General features: G+C 34.4%; 1 protein-coding gene across 5 annotated transcripts in view; it reads left to right on the top strand.

The window, feature by feature from the left end:
* Positions 1-23,812, top strand: part of KIAA0586 (KIAA0586 ortholog) — a 102,002-nt gene that overhangs the window by 54,565 nt on the left and 23,625 nt on the right. For 3 of the 5 annotated variants that reach the window (XM_045566468.1, XM_045566448.1, XM_045566439.1), the window contains exons 26-30: positions 1,015-1,091; positions 3,148-3,282; positions 7,955-8,132; positions 16,444-16,598; positions 19,945-20,053. In XM_045566468.1, coding sequence (XP_045422424.1) covers positions 1,015-1,091; positions 3,148-3,282; positions 7,955-8,132; positions 16,444-16,598; positions 19,945-20,053 — 654 coding nt within the window. Of the gene's footprint in view, positions 1-1,014; positions 1,092-3,147; positions 3,283-7,954; positions 8,133-16,443; positions 16,599-19,944; positions 20,054-23,812 lie in introns of those variants that run through there. The other 2 variants (XM_045566458.1, XM_045566477.1) reach the window with 2 other exon arrangements.

The raw sequence follows: 23,812 nt of genomic DNA, 5'->3' as shown, positions 1-23,812 counted from the left end.
ACTCTGCATATTGTTTTGAAACCTGAATTTTTTACCCAATAATATATCATGGATGTATTTCGATATCAATACATAGAGGTCTACCACATTTTTTCTAATAGCTGTGTAGTCTATTTAAACAATACCTTTAGTGAAGGGCATTTAGATTGTTTTCAATGTTTCCAGACTACACACAATTCTCTAATGATTGTCCTTGCAAGTATTATACATATATTTTTGTGCACTTATCTGATAACTTCCTTAGAGTACATGCCTAGAAGTGGCATTGCTAAGTCTACTTTAACATACCAATACAGGCCGGGCGCGGTGGCTCACGCCTGTAATCCTAGCACTCTGGGAGGCCGAGGCAGGTGGATCGCTTGAGGTCAGGAGTTCAAGACCAGCCTGAACAAGAGCAAGACCCCGTCTCTACTAAAAATATAAAGAAATTATCTGGCCAACTAAGATATATATAGAAAAAATTAGCCGGGCACGGTGGTGCATGCCTGTAGTCCCAGCTACTCGGGAGGCTGAGGCAGTAGAATTGCTTAAGCCCAGGAGTTTGAGCTCGCTGTGAGCTAGGCTGATGCCATGGCACTCACTCTAGCCCAAGCAACAAAGCGAGACTCTGCCTCAAAAAAAAAATAAATAAATAAATAAAAATAAAATAAAATACCAATACATAGCCAACATACTCTTTGGAAAAGTTTTTAGCTTTTAATTTTAATCTGTTTTTAATTGCATTAATAGTATATAGAGCTGCTTGTTTCCCAATTTCATAGCTACAGTTAATATTTATACTTCTTTTTAATTTCTGGTAAGCTAGTGGGTGGAACAAAAATCCCATCTTTGTTATAAATTGCACTTTTAAAAAAACCGGTGAGATTGAGTAGTTTGTGAATTGCTTGTTTATGAACTTTGCCAGTATTTCCATTGCAGTATAAATTAAAATGTAATGTTCTATAGCTTTATGGTCAGATTATTTACTAAGTTTATATTTCTCCTTTTTCCTAAATTTTACATTTTAATTTCTAGTTTTAGGAGATGAAGGACTATATCTGACAAACCTAAATGATAGTTTATCCAGCACTCTGCATGATATTCTTGAAATGGTAAGGAATAATTGACTCCAACATTGAATTCTGACAGGAAGAATATCTTGATGAACTTGTTGCCATTGATCAGTTTTTTCTCAATTATTTGAGTGATAAATACAAAATTTAGCAAAATATTCATGAAAGAATTTAATATTTCTTGCACATTTCATTATGTAATCTTATTATAATTGTGAGAATAAAAAAATTATTAACATTAGTGGCTACTGTAGTTGAAAATACACATTTAATGTAATTAGGTAATGAAATCTGGCTTAATGAAGATTGTCACCTGGATATGTTGTCTTTATAATATTTGAAGCAGGATCTTAGCTATTTAAACCAACTCTCTTATAATATATTTGTTATTTTTCCCCAACCATGATTATAGTTTTTTGTACTAATAAATATTTAAATTTAATGACTTAAAAAGAAAAACAAACAGGATCCAGGGATACTAACCCTAGTTATTATCTAGCTCTATAGAAGAAAAAATTGGCATTTAAAAATATATACAATATAAATATAGTACAGAAATGATCATAGTAATTTTCTTTTGAAAAAACTGTTAAGGAATAGAAATGTTTACTTTTTATATATTTTCAAACAACCTAAGTAAAGGAAGGTAATTATACTCAACTGTCACCTACATTTATCCATATCTTTTGCTAAGCATGGTTGTTATTGTTGCTGTTTTTTTTTTAAAAATGTTATTTCACATGGAAGTATAAAAATACTTCATTAAGGAGTTTTTTGATAAGATTTTAATGGAATAATTTTTAAACAGTGATTATTTGTTGCAAGTAATTGGTGAGTTGATTGTGAAGAAAGTACAATTATTTTCATGAAATAATATGGAAAGAAGACGTAAATGACAGATTTCTAATTTTAGAGAAGCATTATACTGACATTTGGCCTATTTAAAATGTTATTATAGCACTTTTATCAATTCTTAGAACTTTATCAGGTGCCAAAGCATGTTTAAGTTTCTTTAAAGTAAATAGCTAAACTGAACGAGGACTAAATTATAACTTCTTTTTTTACATTTGAAACTAAATTCTAATTTTGGTATTTTTACTATGCTTAAATCAGATATGATACAAATTCGTAATAAATTAAATGCAAATGTACAATCTAGAAAAACGCAGAATAACTTGGAGTCACATACCAGTAAACATTTATCTATATGCTGCTGGGGGATATAGGCTTATGATCCAAAGTTAATAAACTATTTCATTAAAAATAAAATAATTAAAAATACTTTTAATGAATTTATAATCATGTTAATACCTATATTTAGAAGGGAATCCAGTTTGTCTGACTCTGAGGTCCACTTTTTCTCTCATTATTGGGACAAGTCTGTTTTGAGGCAGGAAGAAGCCTAGGTAAGGTGTTCCAGTGAGGGCTTTCACGACCTGCTCCCTAGTCAAGTAAGCCAGATGTGCACAAAGGCTCTATAGATGCCATAGCATATTTCTGCAGTTTTTCATTTTTGCCTGTGTTCTCATTGGCAGCATTAGCATTACCACAATGCTTTGCCCTCATTGCCATGCTGTGGCATTGCTTTGTGCACTACATAAATATGAAGCAGGAAATTGTGAGAGCTAAAAACTTGATGACACTATGTAAGACATTTATGAATCACTAACTCAATTGTATGGGACAGAGAGTACACTTTTGTGTTTTTATAATAAATCTCCAGTTTCAGTGTTACAAATTACTCCATACTGTTGTTTATAGTTGAGCCAAATGTAAAGGTTTTTTTTTTTTTTGAGACAAAGTCTCGCTCTTTTTCCCTGGCTAGAGTGCCATGGCATCAGCCTAGCTCACAGCAACCTCGAACTCCTGGGTTTAAGCAATCCTTCTGCCTCAGCCTCCCGAGTCGCTGGGACAACAGGAAAGGGTTTTTGTTATAGTCAAATGGAAATGAAACCTAGATGAAATAATTCTTTTTTGTTCCAAAAAATGCTAATATCATTTGATGACTGCTAAGTTTTCACTAACCATAAATTGAGAAAAATGCAATTGTTTTATAAATTTTTTCTCATATTAATTGCCTTTATGTTTCTTTTAGGAAGACGATTCTCCCAGTGAAGGACAAGTGATTAGGATGCCCCATAAAATATCTCATGCAGATGCAATTCTTTCTCTTCTTGCTAAACAAAACCAGGAATCATTAATTGTACAGCAGGCAGTCTATCATTCAGAGGTACTTTTTAACCTTAGTGATTTTTTTTTTTTTGGTTAGATAGAAATACAGGAAAAAGTTAAAATCTTCCTACTTTTAGTTAAAGTATGCAAATCTTTCACTTACTCAGCAGTCAGAGTTGTAGCACCTTTAACCTGGAATCATAGAACTGCAGTTTTACAACTGAAAGGAATTTAGACCATTTATTCAAACCCTCTTATTCTACAGTTGAAAAAACTGAGGCCTTGTGAAGATCACTCATTCATTGTGCCATGTACTGAGAATCTATTATATGCCAGACACAATCCTGGAAAAGATAGAAAGATGAATGAGATATGATCCTACCTTTAAGCATCTTACTGTCATGTGGGAGGACACGGTTCAAACAAGTGATTACTCAACAGTGCAGTAACTGACCGAATAGGTATATTCACAAGTGCTGTATGAACACAGGAGGGAAGATTCTGCTTTAAGTAGGATGACACTTCATATAGGATATTATATTGATGTAGGTCTTTAAAGTCTGAGTAGGACTTTGCAGGCAGTGATGAAAGGGAAGGATATGTTAGAAGCAGAAATAGCATATGCTGGGGTCCCCAAGCCCCAGTACCGGTCTGTGGCCAGTCAGGCCGAAGAGCTCTCCTGTCCAATTCCATGAAACTTAGGAAGGGGTGGGGTGGGGGGCACGCACAGCAGAAGGTGAGCTGCTCCCCTCCCCATTGCTCACATCACCAACTGGACTCTCCCTCCACCCCCTCCATTGTGGAAAAATTGTCTTCCATGAAACTGGTCCCTGGTGCCAAAAAGGTTGTAAGGGATAAGAGCCAGGAAATATCAGGGCATGTTAAGAAAGTATTGAAAATATCAGTGTGGCTAGAACTTTAGATAACCTGTCAGGTAAGTCAGGAGAAGTAGATTGAACCAAATGATCATAAAGAAACTTTTATTTTGGCCACAGTAAGGCATGGGCACTATGGAGCCCAAGAAGGTTTTTGGGCAAGGGAATTACCCACTAAGATATTTAGGAAGGAGTATGAAGCCATGACAAGTGAGGGAGAGATGGGAGATCTGTCAGAATACCATTCAAGTAGTCCCAGCAAGAGAGACTGAGAACATGAACAAAGATAGTTATAGGAGAAGTAGAGAGCAAAGATATCTAAATTTAAGGGCATAGGATTGAGAGTAATTGGTCATTGGTGGAGGGAGGTTAGGAAGAAGAGTCTTTAAAGGATAATCTTGAGATTTCTTGAGGAGTTTGAGGCTGCAGTGAGCTATGATGATGCCACTGCACTCCAGCTGGGGCTACAGAGCAAGACTCTGTCTCAAGAAAAAAAAGAAAGAAAGAAAGGAGGAGAAGATATAAAATTTAGTAATGGAAAAAATGAAAACTGAACTTACTCCTTTTTATTAAAAAATAATCAAGTTTTCTGCAACTTCAGTTAGCTGTTGACTGAAATTGATTTCAGTGGAAAAGTATTACTTGTGATGGCTGTGTTGCTAAATTCAAGAAACCACTCTCATGGCTGCATAAACTAAGATCGTAATATATAAACCAGTAAGCAGAGAGAATGAGAATGAGACAAGCAAATGGCACAAAAGAAGAAGTATGAGCATAATTTAAAAGTTTCACTAATTTCCTGCCTTTTTGGAAATCACTAATATCAATTAATTTATTCATTTTATTCTGTCAGACCTTTTCATCCTTTTAATGCTAGGAAATTCATCTCCATTATTTCTTCAATTTTTTCTTCCTCTCATTTTTTTCCCTCTCTCCCTAGAACTCTTATTTTCAGATATTAACATAGACTTCTACTTCTATTTTTCTTATCTCTTAGATTTTCTCTTTATTCTTTTCTACTTCCTTCTGGCAGAGCTCCCTAATCTGATCTGCCAACTACTAATTTGTTCTTTAGCCTACTATTTATGCCATATATTATATTTCTTCTGCCTGATATGCTTACTTCGTTCTTTTTTTATGATTTTTTGCTTTGCATTCTAATATCTGTCCTTATTGCTCTGTGTATGTGTGTGTGATTAATTCATTTTGAACAAAATTCTTTCATTTTGTTGTCTTTTTTTTTTTGACACTTATTGACTCCTCATGTATCTGGTGCTTTTGATTTAAGAGGTTGTGTTACACTGGCAGGGCAGGGATCAGTTATTCTGTCTGAGAATGTATAGGTGTAACAGTAAAACCAGTCCATAGTCTGTTTCAGAGAATTGAAGAAGGGGGCAGGAGATGAGATAAGCCCTAGGGAGGAGAGTCCCAGGCATCACAGAACCACTGTTAGTCATTGTCACTGCTGTTTCCTGCTACTCCACTGTTTAGCTCTTCTGGTCATAATTTTGTCTTTAAACCCTTAGGAAGAAGTTGCTTTGGGAAGTTTTGTAATCCACCAGTCTTAGGGTTTGGAGGGGAAGAGGGTGAAGGAACGAATGCCTAGGAATAGGTTCCTGGCCAGATTTCGCCACAGCTGGACCTTCATGCTGGTATTACTCTGGGTTACCAGCATCTGCAGCCTGGGTTGCTGCCAAGATTTTTGTCATTAAGGGGCAGGCAGTGATGGTCTCAAGTTAATGGGAGAAAGAAGCAAGCACTTTCCTCCAACCATTCCTCTCACTAACTCCCTCCATCCACCCCTCTCCCCAGGATGCAGTCCCTTTCCTCCCAAGCATACCAGTTCAAGTTAGCTGTCAGTCTTTCCTACTGGTTCTTCATGATTTTTACTTTACTTCCCAGAATCTATGGTTTCTTTTCACTTCTATAGTTAGTAGAACATCTACATTTATGTAGATGGAATAGGTATATTACTCTAGATTACAGACAGCCTAATTTAGAATTGCCGTGAGTCTAACCTTTGAGTATAATACAAAACTGATAGATACTTATGAGAGCATTTTGTAAACAGGCAAGCTAAGTCTTCAGTAGGGTCATAGAGTATTCTTAAGGTGTTAAATAGTTCAGCTGTTACAAGTGCCTTAGAAAATAGATTCACAGTAGAGAAGGTATTGTACATTGCATAATGTTATATATGGTGATGGCAGGGTAATATAGATACTGTGAAATATTTCTGATTAATTTCTTGGGAAAGCATATCTGCCATCATTCATTCTAAACATTGCCCAAGAGTCTCCAAGGGATTTCATATTAATTGAAAAACAATATTTTTCTATTTCAAGCAGCAGTCCCCAACCTTTTTGGCACCAGGGACTAGTTTCTAGGAAGACAATTTTTCTATGGACTGGGGGTGGTGGAGATGGTTTTGGAATGATTCAAGCACATTACATTTATTGTGCAGTCAAACCTCTCTGCTAGTGATAGTCTGTATTTGCAGCCACTCCCCGTGCTTCATCACTGCCTCAGCTCCACCTCAGATCATCAGGCATTAGATTCTCATAAGGAGTACACAACCTAGATACCTCACATGCACAGGTTACAGTAGGATTTGCACTCCTATGAGAATCTAATGCTGCCCCTGATCTGACAGGAGCCAGAGCTTAGGCAGTGATGCAAGAGATGGGGAACAGCTGTAAACACAGATAAAGCTTTGCTCACTCCCATGCCTCTCACCTCCTGCTCTGCGGCACAGTTCCTAACAGGCCATGGACTGGTACTAGTCTACAGCCCGGGGTGGGGGGGTTGGGGACTGCAGATTTAAAGGATGTTGAAGCAAGTGGCATTCCTAAAGAAGAGTGAAGCTAAGGGAATAAGGGGGGAGATAAAAATGTATAGGGGAAAATGAGAAAAAATTGAAGAGAATCTTGAATGTTGAGCTAAGGAGTTTAGATTTTATTTTATAGTCAATAGAATCACGAAAGATGTTTCAGCAGTGATTTCTTCATATATTCTAGTAAAAAAAAAAACAACTTGGTTGAAATTAAGCCCCTTTTAAATGAGAAACATGGAAGCTTTTGGATATTGGAATTTTTATTCAGTTCTTGATTAGTGAACTCATTTAATTAGAGTATCTTCAAGTCACAAAATGTACTTGTGATTAGGGTATATAATTTTTAATACAGAAAGAAAATAAAAGTCCTTCTTTTTAGTTTTTCATTAATTTTATATATTTGATTAAAAAACATATTTGTACTTTTTATACTTTATACTTTTCCAGGAAAAATAATTTTATTAAATATGATTAAAATAGTCTTCTTCAATCTGTATTTATAAAAAATGTAATTATTTATATAGGGGTAATCTTTATTCTATTTAAGGTATATGATTATTCTCCTCCTTAGTTTAATTGTAAAGTTCATATTAACAAACTCTAGGCAATTTTTACTCACAAAGAAAGAGAAATTTTGTGTTATTCTAATTTTTTTCTTTCTTTTCCTATCAAAGGACCTTAGATCTGATGTTATTCTAATTTTAAGGCATATAAACAATGTGTAATGTGTGCCAACATTTAGTGTTTAAATTGTGTTAGAATTTTTCGTATATGTTTTATTGCTATTTAATTAGAAGTTGAAAACAGATAATATTTAACTTCATAAAATATATTAAAAACAAAACCTGTCACTAGATGCTTTATTAAATCAACTTTTTAAACTTTTTGTGTATGTAGCATAATAAACACTTTCTAAAATACCTTTTAATCAGTCAAGTGGTATGGATCATGATATTTGACAAATATTTCCTGTTTTGACTTGATTTTAATATAATTGTTTTAATAATTGTTTCTCCTTTTTAAAGGACTTGGAAAACAGCGTGGGTGAACTTAGTGAAGGACAAAGGCCCAGGCTGACAGCAGCCACAGAGAACATCTCACTGGGACTTTCTTTCTGTGGGCAGCAGCCTGTTGCTAATGCACAGACTTTGAATCAACAGTGTGATTCTAAGCCATTATCTCAGCAATTTGATACAGTTTCAGGTATACATTAAAATATTATTTCTTGCAGTGTCATCTATTAGAATATTCACTTTACATCCCATCACACTTTCTTTGTACTATTTCCATGCTGAATGCTGTATTCTGTTTTGTATTATAATCTATAGTAGTATTCCTAATCTGAATTGAGAAAAGTATAATTATTTTCAGATGGATGCTTGCAAAATTTCTTTATTAGAAGGAATGTTCACAATTGAAAAGTTTGGTAATAACTTTTTGTATGATATATATAACAGTGTTTCCCCAAATGTGTTTCATGTATCAGTGTTGGTACATGAACCATTGGGTGGTGCATGAGATAATTTTGGTAATACACATACATACACATAAAAATTTTTAATAGTGATTATTTTAATGTATACTAGAAAAATATGACTAGGTCATCAAAACTGACATAACAGATCTTGTTTAGGACAAGGTTAAATTAGATAATACTATAGAAATTTATTCTTTTTGTGAATTTCAGACACAGTGTTCAGTGCACTCAGGGCTATTTTAGAACTTGAATAACTAAACTTTCTGCTGTAACATTTTGGAAATAAGGATAGAACAGAAAATACCAATCAGTAGCATATACAGTTAATTCTTATCTGTGGTAGTTATTTTTATAGTCACCCCAAACATATTAGCAAATACTGAACCATTGCTCCTAGGGGAAATACAGAGTTAAGTTCCTGTGAGCCTCTGATGGTAATATTTTTTTTTTTTGAGACAGGGTCTCGCTCTGTTGCCCGGGCTAGAGTGAGTGCCGTGGCGTCAGCCTAGCTCACAGCAACCTCAAACTCCTGGGCTTAAGCGATCCTACTGCCTCAGCCTCCCAAGTAGCTAGGACTACAGGCATGCGCCACCATGCCTGGCTAATTTTTTCTATATATATTTTTAGTTTTCCAGATAATTTCTTTTATTTTTAGTAGAGACGGGGTCTCGCTCAGGCTGGTCTTGAACTCCTGACCTCGAGCGATCCACCCGCCTCGGCCTCCCAGAGGGCTAGGATTACAGGCATGAGCCACTGCGCCCGGCCGATAATATTTTTTATCAGCTTATCGATACATATCCTTGTTTTATGTGTGTTTCTGTTTAAAGCAGTCTTATATGTATTGTTGATTCATTAATACTGAACTCATAGCCATTAAACTATCCAGCACTATAACTCATGCCTGAAAGAATCTTATCTAACATACATATTTTCTCCATAAGGCACATCACAGCCTTCTTGTGCATAGGAACACTGGACAGTACCTGAGCACTATGCTTGGGGGCCATTTTAAACAGTGAAATCACCAAAAAAAAAAAAAAAGCACAAAATGTGAAAAACACAGAATTGAATATACTGTGAAAAGGTCACTTCTTTACAGTATAAGAGCTGAAATAAGAAGGCAGAATTTGTCGTTGTTCAACCTCAACTAGGAAAGTGCACAGCAGGTGATGCAAGTTTTCTACTACTATACATATGTTCAATGACCACAAAGGTTCTGCAAGTATTGATTTTCGGGTTACAAATAAATTTTAGCAAGTGTAGGTAAATTTGCGTATATATAATTTGCAATTTAATGAAGATTGACTATATTCTCATTACTGATTTTTCCACGCCCTTTGTTGCATTCTCTTAAAAGAAACTTCTATAGCTATGCAGATTTGTCAGAAATCAGAAATAGAAATGCTTGAAGTTAGAAAAACATTGGTATACAGTATTTAGAGTGTTAGTTTTATATTGAATGAATACCTTATATCATTTAGAATTGAGAGAAATTCAAGGCTGAATTTTCCATGGGAAAAAATGTGAAGATTGGCATTATGTATCATTTTGTACACATAATGAGGGTACTAAATTGTTTACATTCTTTCAAATTAGTAGGATTCAAATGGCATAAAAAAGTGACTTTATATACCGCTAACTGTGCGGATTGCAATTAAACAAAATTGACACTAGATGGCTCTCACCGATCATTTGAGAGCTATGAGATACTTGGGAACAGCAAGGTACTTGTTAAATTGTTATGGAATAAAATCCTATCCAGTCCTTCGTTATACCTCAGGTAGTACCTAGCAGATTACTTGTGGTACAGTGCATTTTTAATGTTAGACATATTGTAGGTATTTGTTTAATTTAATTGGAAAAAATAATAAGTAAGGTGTCAAAACATAAGATTGAGCATATATATGAGGCAGTATAGCAGAGAAGCTAAGAGTCTGGGCTTTTAGAATTTGGGTTTGAATTCCAGCTCTGGGTATCTTTGGTCACGTAACTTCATGTTCCTCAACCCATATTTCTTCATCTACCAAGTGGTGGTGACATTAGTTATCTATTGCTGTGTAACAAATTACCCCCAAATTTAGCAGCTGAAAGCAACAAACATTTATTATCTCACACAACGCTAAAACTCTGAAAGTCCCGAATCCAGTAGTGGCTTAACAGGGTGGTTGTCAGGATCTCTTCTGAGGTTGCAGTGAAGCTGATGGCTTTGACTGAGGTCACCTGAAGGCTTGACTAGAGTTGGAGGATCAGCTTTCCAAGTTCATTCATGTGGCTATTGGAAAGAGGCCTCACTTCCTCATCACACGAACTTCTCTAGGGCTGTTCATGACATGGTAACAAGCTTCCCTGGGAGTGGTTGACCCAAGAAGAAAATGAGCAATCACGATGGAACCCACAGTGTCTTTTATAACCTAATCTCCAAAGTGACATACCATCAATTCTGTCATTTTCCATTGATAACCCAGACCAATCCTGGAGCAATATAAGCGGGAACTCCAAAAAGATGAGAATACTAGGAAGCAGGGATAATTGGGGCTATCTTGGAGGTAATATTAATAGTTTCTGCCTCATAAGTTTATTAGGGACAGTAAGTGACAATGCAGGTAAAGTAGTAAGCACAGTGTCTGGTATATGGTAAGTGTTGTTCCGTTTAATAATGCTTGGTGTATGTGAAAGTACCATCTGATATATATTTAATAGAATGAGAAACTATCCACAGTTGCCTAAAAGAACTGTGCCTCTAGAGAACTAATATGTTCCTCTTGTTTCAAGATTTTCTGCTGGTGGCTAATATCATGCCTTATAACTTGATTTTTAATAACTTTGCTTATAGAGGCTCATCTGTTCTTACTTTGCCTGTCCCCACCCCTGCTAATTTTCAGGAAGTGTCCTACTTGCAACCTTAGTCCCCTGCTCCTGCCTCCATTTCTGAAGCTCTCAGGCTGGGTTGAGTAACTAAAAGATGCAAAATCAGCTTTGAGAAATTGTCTTGGGAACCCTAAAATGTAAACTGATGTTTTGAGTGAGCTATGTGGACCCTGGGATGTACTATCAATCACAGCTCTTCATTTACTCAGAAAACCTATATTGAATACCTGCTGTGTACCTGGTACTGTATTAGTACCATGTTAAGCACTCAAAATTCAGAGACAAAAAATGTCTCTCTCAAGAAAGTTTACAAACTAGCGTGGGAGAAATAAATAATTATAATATTGTGTGTGTAGTACAACACCACAGACTGCTGTGGCAGTGGAGAGGAGGAACTCAACCCACATGTGAGGGCTTAGAAAAGGTTTCCCACAAGAACTGATGTGAAACTGAATCTTAAAGGAATTAGCCAGATGGTGAATTATGATAAGAATGTTACAGTTTGTTCATTCACTTATTCATTTAGAAGACATTTTTGAGTGCCTACTATATTCTGAGCATGTGCTAAGTGGTAGGAATATGAAACCTGGTAAGGCCTTTTCACAATGAGTTTTTTCTCTAGTAGTGGTAGTAGATGAGAAGGTAAAAAACATGATAAATTACTGTAGTTATTGTGAAGAAGTCCATGTAGACTTGGGGTACAGGTCAACTGTAGTTGGAGAGGGCATTCAGGAAAGAATTCATAGATGAGGAGAGTCTTACTCGAGTGAGTATTCAAAGATGGATAGATGATTGCCACATGGTAAGTGAGGAGGGGCCTTCCAGGTAGAATACGCAATGAGATGGGACAAAGTCAAGAAATAGCAAGGGTTGATCAGGGAAATATAGTACTTTGTCGGTGAATTAGAGCTTAGGATGTAGTGGGATTGCAGTAGTGAGTAGAAACTAGGTCATGAAAAACTCTGGGTAATATATCAAGGAGTTTTAGGATTTACTCTAAGATAGTAAGGATTCATTTGTGTACGCAATGGGAAATAATGCCAATCTTACTTTGTATTTATTCCCATGGAAAATTCAGGCTTGAATTTTTATCACTTCTGAATGTCATGTGAGATTCATGAATCCATTAAGGATTATAAGTAAATGAGTGATATGATCATATTTACCTTTTATTCAGGGAGATCACCTGAGGTACAATATGATGGATAGACTGGAAAAGTTGGAAAGCAAGGAGCCTGATCAGACAACTATTAAAGTAAACCTGATGAGACAGTATTCAGCAGTGAGGATATATAAAAAGGGAGATTTGAGAGACAGTTAAGAAGGAGACATGTACTCACCATCAGATTGGTTTTAACTGATCAACACTTAAGTGCATATATAGTAATAACATTCATCCATGTCGGGGAGGTGGGGGGGAGGAGGGGATGGGTATATACACACCTAATGGGTGCGGTGCACACTGTCTGGGGGATGGACAAGCTTGAAGCTCTGACTTGGGTGGGGCAAGGGAAATATACATAACCTAAACATTTGTACCCCCGTAATATGCTGAAATAAAAAAGAAAAAAAGAAGAAGAATGGATGGGACTTAGTTTGAATGTGCGAGGTGTAAAAGAATGGAAAAGCCTAAGAAATCCCCAGGTTTCTGGCTAGAACGGTTGGCTAGATGGTCATCCCATTCATTTACAGAGATATGGAAGGAGGACAGAATTAGGAGGAAATAGGGTGAGTGGGGTTTTATACATGTTGAATTTGAGGTGCCATTGGCTTTCATACAAATGGAATAATCTATTAGACATCCCAGACTAAAAACTGCTGTTGGCACTAGTAATTGCAGGTGAACTTAGTCTTCTCTGAAAGTCTCCCACGATTGCTTTCCATGACAATAAGATTCTAGGAAAGTAAAATTAGGGATTTCAAGTTACAATTAATTAAATTAAATTTGACTTGAATGAAATAATATTTTAAGTGTTCGTCTTACAAAGGTGTAACTTACATTATACAGATAGGACACCCACACTCAATGAGCATACTTTGAGCTTGTTAGAAGACACAGCAAGTTCTGTATTGTTATGACTGCTGTTATGGAATCCTTTTCTGACCCCATATCACTTTAGAGGCCTGTCATATGTACTCTGTATAATCCTTTAAGGTTGCTTGGCTAATATTTCTTTTATCATATTGATTTTGTAATCTCATGTAAGGGTGGGGACTTTATCTTGTTCACTATTATATCCCTGACATCTAGCGGGATAGGTAATGCATAGTACATAGTAAATATCTGTTAAGTGATAGGGTGTTATATGATTTGAAAGCTATTATGTACTTTTTGAGTGCCCTCCACCCCACATTTTCTCCTGTCCCATCCATGTATGCCTTACCCCAGGTAGCTCATGTTAAGATTCTGGTATATAACCTTCTGGTTTTTTCTTATGCATATAATTATACACACATGCACACATGCAATATATATGATATTTGTGATTGACATTATTTTACAACTTGAGATCGTGTCATGCACACTTGCCTGAATTTTATTTTTTACCCAGTAAATCCTGTAGATTACTCTAGGTAAACTGGTATTACTTAAATTCATTCTTTTTAATGATTGGATAAAACCTTACAGTGTGGATTTCCAATAATTTATTCAGTTATTTCTCTATTGACAGATATTTATCTTATTCACACACATATGTCCTACCATATTGTTGGATTTTATATTTATAGAGTATCTTCCCAGGAGTAGTTACTGGATCCAAGGGCAAATATACCTTTAATTTTAAAATATATAATGCCAAGTTGCTTTCTTAAAAGTTTAAACTAATTTAATAGCCATTTATTAGAGCCCTTTGCCTGTATCCCCTACTGAAATTGTGTTTATTGCTTTATATATAGAGAGAGAGAGAGAAAGAGAGAGAGAGAGAGAGAGAGAGACAGAGAGAGACAGAGACAGAGACAGACAGAGACAGACAGGCAGGCAGACATGGGGTCTCACTATGTTGCCCAGGCTGGTCGTGAACTCCTGGCCTCAAGTAATCCCCTGCCTTGTTTTTTCTCTTTTGTTAGTCGAAATATAAAGATATGTTTCTGACTTCTGGTGACTCTATATGTCTTCTCATTCTTATGTTTGTTGGCTATTTGGATTTGCTCTTACTAAGTTCTTTTCCCATCTGTGAGGTTATAATTTTTTTTATAACTTTTAAAGCTATTTCCATATTTTAGATGTTTTCTATTAACTGTATTGCAAATATATTTTTATATATAAATATATATATATAAATTTATATTTTGTTCATTGACATTACTTATGACTTTTTGCCATATAATTAAACTTTTTTTACATAGTTATTTCTATATTTTATACTTTCTCTGTTTCCATGGCTTGGTTAGGTTGCTGTAATATAGAGAAAAACTATCATTTTTATGTATCTGTCTGGTATCCAGTCACATTACCAAATTCTCTTATTAATTCTAATGGAGTTCTTTTTTCTCATTATAGTCTCTTGGATTTTCTAGGTATATACCGTATCATCAGCAAAAAGAATTTTTAATATCTTCTCTTTCATCATTTATGTGCTAATTCTTTTCTCTTAATTCATTTGCCCAACAGTCTTAGGAAAATGTTAGACATAAGAATATAAATATATATTTATCATAATATAAAGAGGCAAATATAAGGCCTAGTTAATTAGTTACTCTAAATTATGGGAATTATCATTATTTAAATTAATCTTATGCTAGATAATTAAATGAGAATTAACCAGGTAATTGTTTTGACAAATTGTTTTATACAGATTGAATACTATGAAGGCATAAATTAAAACTCAGTGGATATAGTTTGCTTTATGCAAAAGCCCCTTAAAAACCTAGATTAACATAAAAAGATCGGAGTGTGATTATTTGCTACAAGGAAATCATCAGCAGATTGCCTTTAAATGGAAAATATTCATGGTGTCTTAAAATATCATTTCACTTAAAACAATTTAGTTTATATATAACTCTTCAGGTCTATTTCTGTTGATTAAAATGAGATATACTACACTATGCTATATTTAAAAGGTTGCCATTAATTAGGAAAAATAGAATTTTCTTAGAAATATTTTAGCAAGAATGTGAAATAAAGAACAGTGACTTAATTCCTCTTTGCTTCTTTTTAGCTCTCTGATTTTTGGAAAGTTACTTCTTTGAATCTTAGTTTTGTCAGTGAAAGATGGTACTTATGTTCCATAATACTGCATGACCATAATACTATCTGACCTGCCTACCTTACATAATGATTGTGAAGTTCAAATGAAATGAGATAATGTACACTTTCGTGCTTGGAATGTAAAGTACAATGCAAATGTACAGTAATATTATTATTAGATGCATGGATATCTCTGCTTTTGTCTTCTTTTTATTGATTTGGTTGAGATGCCATTTAGATGGGAAAAAGAGGAGCTTGATCTTTTGGAGAAAAGTACCTACAGAACAGAGCTAAGCACTACCAACATTTTCTAACTGAGAAGTTGCCCTTTACTTTAAGATTACTTCCCTCTCTCCCTCCACCCTGACCCCCAAGGTCTCGCTCTGTCACCCAGGCTAGAGTACAGTGGCATCATCATAGCTCACGGCAACCTCAAGCAATCCTCCTGCGTCAGCCTCCCTAGTAGCTGGAACTACAGGCACACACCTGGCTAATTTTTCTTATTTTTTGTAGAGAAGGATCTCACCATGTTGCCTAGGCTGGTCTCAAACTCCTGGGCTCAGGCGATCCTCCTGCCTCGGCCTCCCAAAGTGCTGGGATTACAGGTGTGAGCCACTGCATCTGGCCTAAGACTACATTGTAGATAGAAAATATTCTATTGATGCTTAGTGATAGAAGAGGTAAACAGGAGTGTTAGGAGTTGGTGTGTGCAAAGGGGGATGGGGATCAGTTACATGGACAACTTGTTGATTGGAACTTGGAATATTTAGTGGATTTGTTTGAATATAAGTACTTTTTGCATTCTACATGAGCTTTGATTTTAATTGCAATGAAGGCTGGGTACCAGGTGTTCTTGTTTGAAGTACACTGTTATTTCTAATTCAGCAGGTGAGAAATATTGGTAAGTTTCAGTCAATTACTTGTTCTTTTTCTAAAATAAATTTAACAATCGATCTTTTGGTTTACATTTTTGATAACAGGTGGTATTGATGAAGATTCATGTGCTAGTCATGGTCCAATGAGTTTGGGAGAATTGGAATTGCAGCCAAATTCTAACTTTGTTCTTCCCACAACACTTCTGCCAGCACAAGAAAATGATGTTAATTTACCAGTAGCCGCTGAAGATTTTTCTCAGGTACTAAATTAATAGCACTTGTACTTTAAATGAGACTTGCAACAATATTGCCTTAACATAGAACTCTGTCAAGAACATAGTCTTTCCAGTCAGACAGCCTCACATCATGCCTCCTTTATTTACTAACTCAAGCCTATTTTTAAATCTTATCTTATCCAGTTTCTATCTGTGCCCTTGGAGACATTACTTAACCTCTTTTAAATCTTGATTTCCTCATCTTTAAAGGATAAAAATAATATATATATATGTGTGTATATATATATATATATATAAAATGTCTGGTGCTTAGTGTGGTAGCTATTATCATTTGCATCTCTGTATCTCCATGTAATACCTAGCTCAGTAATTTGCACATAATTGGAACACAAGAAATGTTTATTACATTAAAATTTGTAAAATGTGTTCCATGAAACCATAAAAAATTTCACACCTAGTGAAGCCAATGGCCCATGCAATATTATGTACAGAAAATATAGCATAATTGCTCTCCAAGATTTTTTTTTTTGAGACAGTCTCGCTTTGTTGCCCTAGGTAGAATGCAGTGACATCATCACAGCTCACTGTAACCTCAAACTCCTGGGCTCAAGCAATCCTCCTGCCTCAGGTTCCTGAATAGCTGGGACAACAGGTGTGCACCATGATGACCACCTAATTTTTTTATTTTTAGTAGAGATGGGGTCTCACTCTTGCTCAGGCTTGTCTCAAACTCCTGAGCTTAAGCAGTCCTCCCACCTCAGCTTCCCAAGTGCTAGTCTTCAAGATGTTAATCTAAAAAATGTTCATGTTATTAAATACAGTTTTGTATTTGTATACTGGGAATTCATTTCTCATTGTAGATTAATTATTCATTAAGTATTCATTGCATGGTATTGTGCAGCATTGCATGCTGTTGTGGAAGAAAACAATAATGTAAGATAAAGATTTGTTTATGGAACACACCATTATGTAGGATTCAGTATTACCAACCTGTGACCAAACAAAGATTAGGAAAAACTAGTTAATAATGAACAAATACCTATTCATAACTTGTATATAAAAGAAAAATTTTTGTGACCAAGAGTTAGGCAAAAATTTGGGGAATATGATACCAAAAGCACGACTATTGATGAAAAAAATTTTTGAAGTTGGTCTTATCAAAAATAAAGACTTCTGCTCTTCAAAACACACTGTTAGGAGAATGAAAAGGCAAGCCACAAACTGGGAGAAAATATTTGCAAGTCACTTACCTGATAAAAGACTTGTATCCAGACTATATAAAGAACTTACTGAACTCAATATTAAGAAAACAAACAATCCAATTAAAAATGAACAAAATATTTAGACAGATACTTCACCCAAAGAAGATATATGAATGGCAAATAAGCACATGAAAAGATTCTCAACATCCTTAGTCATTAGGAAAATGCAAATTAAAGCTACAGTGAGATACCACTACATACTCATTAGAATATTTAAAACTTAAAAGACTGTCAAGTGGCTGGGCGGGCACAGTGGCTCACGCCCGTAATCCTAGCACTCTGGGAGGCCGAGGCAGACGGATTGTTTGAGCTCAGGAGTTCAAGAGCAGCCTGAGCAATAGCAAGACCCCATCTCTACTAAAAATAGAAAGAAATGATCTGGAAAGCTAAAAATATATATAGAAAAAATTAGCTGGGCATGGTGGCGCATGCCTGTAGTCCCAGCTACTCGGGAGGCTGAGGCAGGAGGATCGCTTGAGCCCAGGAGTTTGAGGTTGCTGTGAGCTAGGCTGATGCCATAGCACTCTAGCCTGGGCAACAGAATGAGACTCTGCCTCAAAAAAATAAATAAAATGAATAAATAAATAAATAAATAAATAAAACTATTATATGAAGTGTTACCAGAAGAATGGGCCTCAAAAAATTCCTTTCTTAGATTTCTTTAGCTACTGGGGAAGTATAGTTACTAGTATCAAATAATAACAGCACCCACTTATTTATAGTGCTTTTTCTGCCAGATGCTGTTCTACGTTCTTTACATATTTTAACTCATTTAATCCTTATAACAACCTAATGAGGCAGTTGTTATTATTATTCCCATCGTATGAATGAGGAAATCAAGGTATTGAGAAGTTAAGTAACTTGCCCAAGGTCAAAGCTAGAAAATAACTTAGCTAGATTTGAACACAGGCAGGTTAGCTCCTGTTTTCACAGCTCTGATTCACTGTGGGTAAGTAAGGGAACCAATAAAGAGGTTCTAAGTCTTAGCAGAGCCAAAGATAGTCATAGTACCCATCTTAGAAATACACATCAAAATATTTCCTTCAAGGCAAAAAGCTACCTAACTAATGGCTCTAAACTACTTAAAAGACCAAAATTAAGGCTAGTTGTTATTACTGCATTCTAAAGCCACTCATTTTTACCTGTAGATATAGAGGTGTCTGCAAGAGCTGGAGTGGTTACATTTGAGTCCACGTGAACAGGTGTTTCAGATTCTGGTTGTATCTATTTTTTTTTTTTTTAAATACAGATGGGATCTTGTCTTGCTCAGGCTGGTCTCGAACTCCTGAGTTCAAGCGATCCTCCCACCTCAGCCTCCCAGAGTGGTAGGATTATAGGCATGAGCCACCGAGCCCGGCCCTGGTTGTATCTATTGATAAGGGTCCAGAGATGTTTTTTGAAGCTCCTGTTAAAGTATATCTTATAGCTGTTTTCAGGGACTCATTCATAATTAAGCTCATAAAACAAAGGGAAGAAAGAAAATGGCTAAAGTCATCACAATTTGTAATGTGTGATTGTGAGATTTATGACTATTATAAATCTCAAATTAATTTCATTAGGTTATAAGTAAGGAAGAGAGATGATGGGGTTTATGATGTGGAGCACATGTTTCTTGAATGGCAAACAGGATAACAATACCAACTCACACTTGTGAGAATTAAAACATGTTACTATATATAAAAGCTCTTCGAAAATTGCAGTGCATTATGCAAATTTTTATTTTATGCAAAAGATGGCTATATGGAGGAGTTTGCAGTCAAATTAAGTTCTTATCCTGTCTAAATCCATCATGTATATATAAATCTAGAATAGCTCAATTTATAAGTAGCTCTGAATACTCAAGTAGAAATAGGCAGAAATGACTTGAATATTTGAAATATGTGTATATTATCTAAATGTTTAAGTTTTTTTTGTAATTTCTTTTGTAATATGTATTCCATCACCTATTGGTAGAAGTGCTAATAAATAATGACAAAAAAGGCAATTAGAAGATAAGCCTTTTATAATATTAAATTTTTATATAATAAACACCTGAATAATTTGACTACTTAAATTTTTTTAAGTAACTTAAAAAATAATATTACGACTTCATGTCTTAAATTATTTAGTACCAACAAAAGCAAGAGCAGGATATTAAGCAAGTTGAACACAAACCGGCACAAAGTCGTTTAATACATGTAAGAAGTAAATCTGATATTTCACCTTCACAGCAACAAGGTAAGACTTGTTTTCATGTAATAATATAATAGTTTGATATTTGTTCTGATATTGAACAAATATATAATGAGAATTCTTTGCTTTTATATATGTCCTACTCTTGTCTCTAAGTTTTTTTGTTTTTTTCTCATTTAGTCCATTTGGATGAAGAATCTGGCGTCATATTTGACTGTAAATTAGTTCTTTTTACCAATAAGCACTATTTCTAATGGATTTTAAAAACTCTTACCTGGTGTTTTCCCTTTAATCTTATTAATACCTTTTGGTTCTTGCGCAATTGAATGTCAGTGTCTTTTCTATCTACATATAGGTCTGTTTGAAATTATAATATGCTAAAGGCAGGAATTATGACTGTTAATGTGCTTTGTGAGGGCTATTTAGTATTATATGGTGATATTGACCAAGTATAATGTAAAAAAATTGATTCTCATGTTACATGCTATTATATGAATGAACATTTCTGTACTGGTGTTTATCAAAATTGTGTTAACTTTAATTCCACAATCAGCATTAAAGCATTTTGATGTTGTCTTTATGTTTATACAAGGCTGTTACCTTGTGCTTTGTTTGCCTTCTTGCTTCTTATTCACTTATATTTTATATAACCTAAATTCTGAAATTTGGCAGTAGAAATTGAGATCTCTTCTTTTTAAAAACTTTGTGTCCATAATGTAGGAAGAAGTATTAGGACTATTTTGAGCAATGGAATGGTCTGTTTTTCTTTTATAACAGTGATTTTTATTTAATTTTCAACTAATATATGAGAGATTGCATATTGGTGAATGCCAGTATAATTTCAAGTGTAACTATGCATTTGGTTTTGGCAAGAAATGCTCAAGATGGTAAGATTATGCAATATACGGTTTAGGTTTTAACTCTTTCATTTGTTTTCTTTTCCTCTTTTGCTCCAACTTTTCAAAATTTTGCCTTCCTATTTTTTTAACCTAACCATAATATATTAGTGTTACTACTATATTTTAGAATCCTATGGAAAATTGTCTATAAAACTCTTCTCATGGTGATTTAAAAATTAATTATTGCAATATATAGATATAAGCAAATAAATGTTCCTAAGATAATATCAGAACTGATTTGATGCCCTTTGACTGAGTACTGTTACCATTTATGGTCTATGGTATTTCATTTAATTAAGTATTTTTTAAAAAATCATTTTTTGAAATTATAAGTGAATTTTGTTTTCTTGGGGAGTGTTATCTAATAAAACAATCATTTTTCTCAATTGATAGGAAAATATTTTTGGGAAGATTTTAAGACTAAACATACCTCTTTAAGAAAGTGCCATTGTTTTCAGTTTCACATATAAAATGCTTGTCGATTTATAATGTGGTTACATCTCAACAAACCCATCCTAAATTGGAAATGTCCTAAGTCCAGAGTCTGTTTTCCACTTAATGATATTATCTTTTTTTTATTTCAATAAATATAGGGAGTACCAGTGTTTCTCGTTATGTGGATGAATTACATAATGCTGAAGTAAGGGCTAACTAAAAGCACCTAATGATATTTTCAATTTATGATGGGTTTATGCTGATGTAAGCCCATCGGGAGTCAAGGAACCTACTGAATATATATTGCTTTTGCACCATCATAAAGTCGAAAAATTGTAAGTCAAACCATCGGAAGGCAGGGACTATGTATATATCAATATCTGACCACAGGATGGCAATAGTTACATTTTTGTTGACTTACAGCAATGTCATTAAATAATGTCCAATTGACATTTTAAAAGTCAATAAAAATCATAAGAATAAAGGAAACCAAGGTGTTAGCTAGTAGGAGAAAGTTTTATTTAGAAATGGTTTACAACAGTTGGATTTAATACATTTGAAATTTTTTCCATTTAATTTTACATGTAATACAAAAGTTAGGAAAGCAGACCTATGCCAGCCATGACTAAGACAAATATATAACCAGTGAAATATAAGTAGAGCATTTTAAATAGAAGCCAAATCTTTCACTTAATAATTGATACATATCTCCATATTGAATATTTCTTTAAAGAATATGATTGCCATGGCAAATATAGTCCATTATGACTTTTTTCCCATAAATTTTGTGCATTTTATTTTTTTCTCTGATGAAACTTTGAGACATTGCCAAATGTTTCAGAAAATAGAAGACTTAAAGTACCAAAATAATCCTATAGTGCTCTGAGGACTTTGGGTGACCTTGAAGGAATTCAATCCTATCGTATACAGAGGCCTTGATGATAATGACAGAAATTCACCTTATCACAAGGGAATCAAAAACCACATCTTTTCTAGCAGATAAATGCTTCTAAGAATACTTGAACCCTGAATTATGGCAATTTCAGGAGGAAGTAACATATATTTCACTTTGAAATATGTAGTGGTTTAATATGTGTATACAAAGAAATCAAGCAGTTTACTAGCAGTAGCAGCTCTTTCAATGATCATCCATTAAAAATTAACTCAAGAATAGAAGAACCTATAGTAGATTCCAGCACAGTGCTGCTGGGAAATCTGTGAAATCCTTAGGTTTTTTCCTCTCTTGATTATTACTTTCAGATTTTGATATAAAAGAGAGGTATTGATTGTTCTGACAGATGATATCTTTGGAGTCTAAGAGTAAAACCTTTTCACTTAGTATTGAATTCATTGGTACTATTTTTGAACACATGATACCACTTACCTGATTCTATGTACTGATTAGTATGTCTAACAGTTTTATAGTGAAAGCAACTTTTTAAAAAAGTGATTTTAATGGGTCATTTCTACTTTTTTTTCTTTTACTGTGCCAGTTAACTTTTACTTTTACAGAACCTTTGCCATGCAAGTTAACTTTCTTCAGTGCAAATGGGAGACTAGTTCTAAATCCATTTATTTGTGATGAAGCCACAATTAAATTCTATAAAGTGATGTATTAAAATGGTCCACTTTTTAAAAAATAATTCTTATTTCAAAATATTAGGAGATACAGTATTTTTGTTGTGTGGATAAATTGCATAATGCTGAAGTTAGGGCTTTTAGTTTGCTTGTCACCAGAATAGAGTACCTTGTACTCAATAGGTAAGTTTTTATTCCTCACCCCTCTCCCACTCTCCCTAAAATAGTACACTTTTTTTTTTTTAAAGTGGGGGAAAAATAGTACACTTTTAAAAAATATTTTCTTCGTTTAATTTTTCTCTTCACATTTTAAGACCATCATAATAAATAATAATTAGAAAGTCAAACATGCTATATACTACTATCAACCATTGGGGAAAAAATTAGATCATATATTTTATGGTTAAATGCGAGGACAGATTGGGTTGTCAGAGTTGCTTCAAAATCACAGCATTCTTCAGTTTTCTTATTTGTGTATTATGTATGTTGCTCTGGAAATATGTATCAAAGTGCTAAAAGTAATAGATGTAATTGCCATAATTTGTCAAAATCAGTTTGCATTTTTATGGGACATATACTTACAGAATCACAAATGTTTCTTTTTGGCATTGTCCTGAATTTAATTCCTAGCCACTTTAGTACCTTTTATACCTCACATACTGTGACTTTAAATATGTGAGAATTAGAAAATTCAAAGCTTATGTATATGTAGAAGCTATTTCTGACCACGTGTGCCAATGAAATCATTTTTGTTTTTTAGTAAAGTGGTAAATTTTTTGCATTTGTATTTAAAATATGGCTAAATTACAATCGCTATCAGAATTATAAGTGATCTTAATAATTTCAAAGCCATAGTTAGAAGTGTTTTAAGGTTTTTAAAATCTTAATATAA

Source organism: Lemur catta, chromosome 1, assembly GCF_020740605.2.
Source record: "Lemur catta isolate mLemCat1 chromosome 1, mLemCat1.pri, whole genome shotgun sequence".
Classification (NCBI taxonomy): Eukaryota; Metazoa; Chordata; class Mammalia; order Primates; family Lemuridae; genus Lemur; species Lemur catta.
This window is presented reverse-complemented; position numbering and strand designations above follow the sequence as displayed.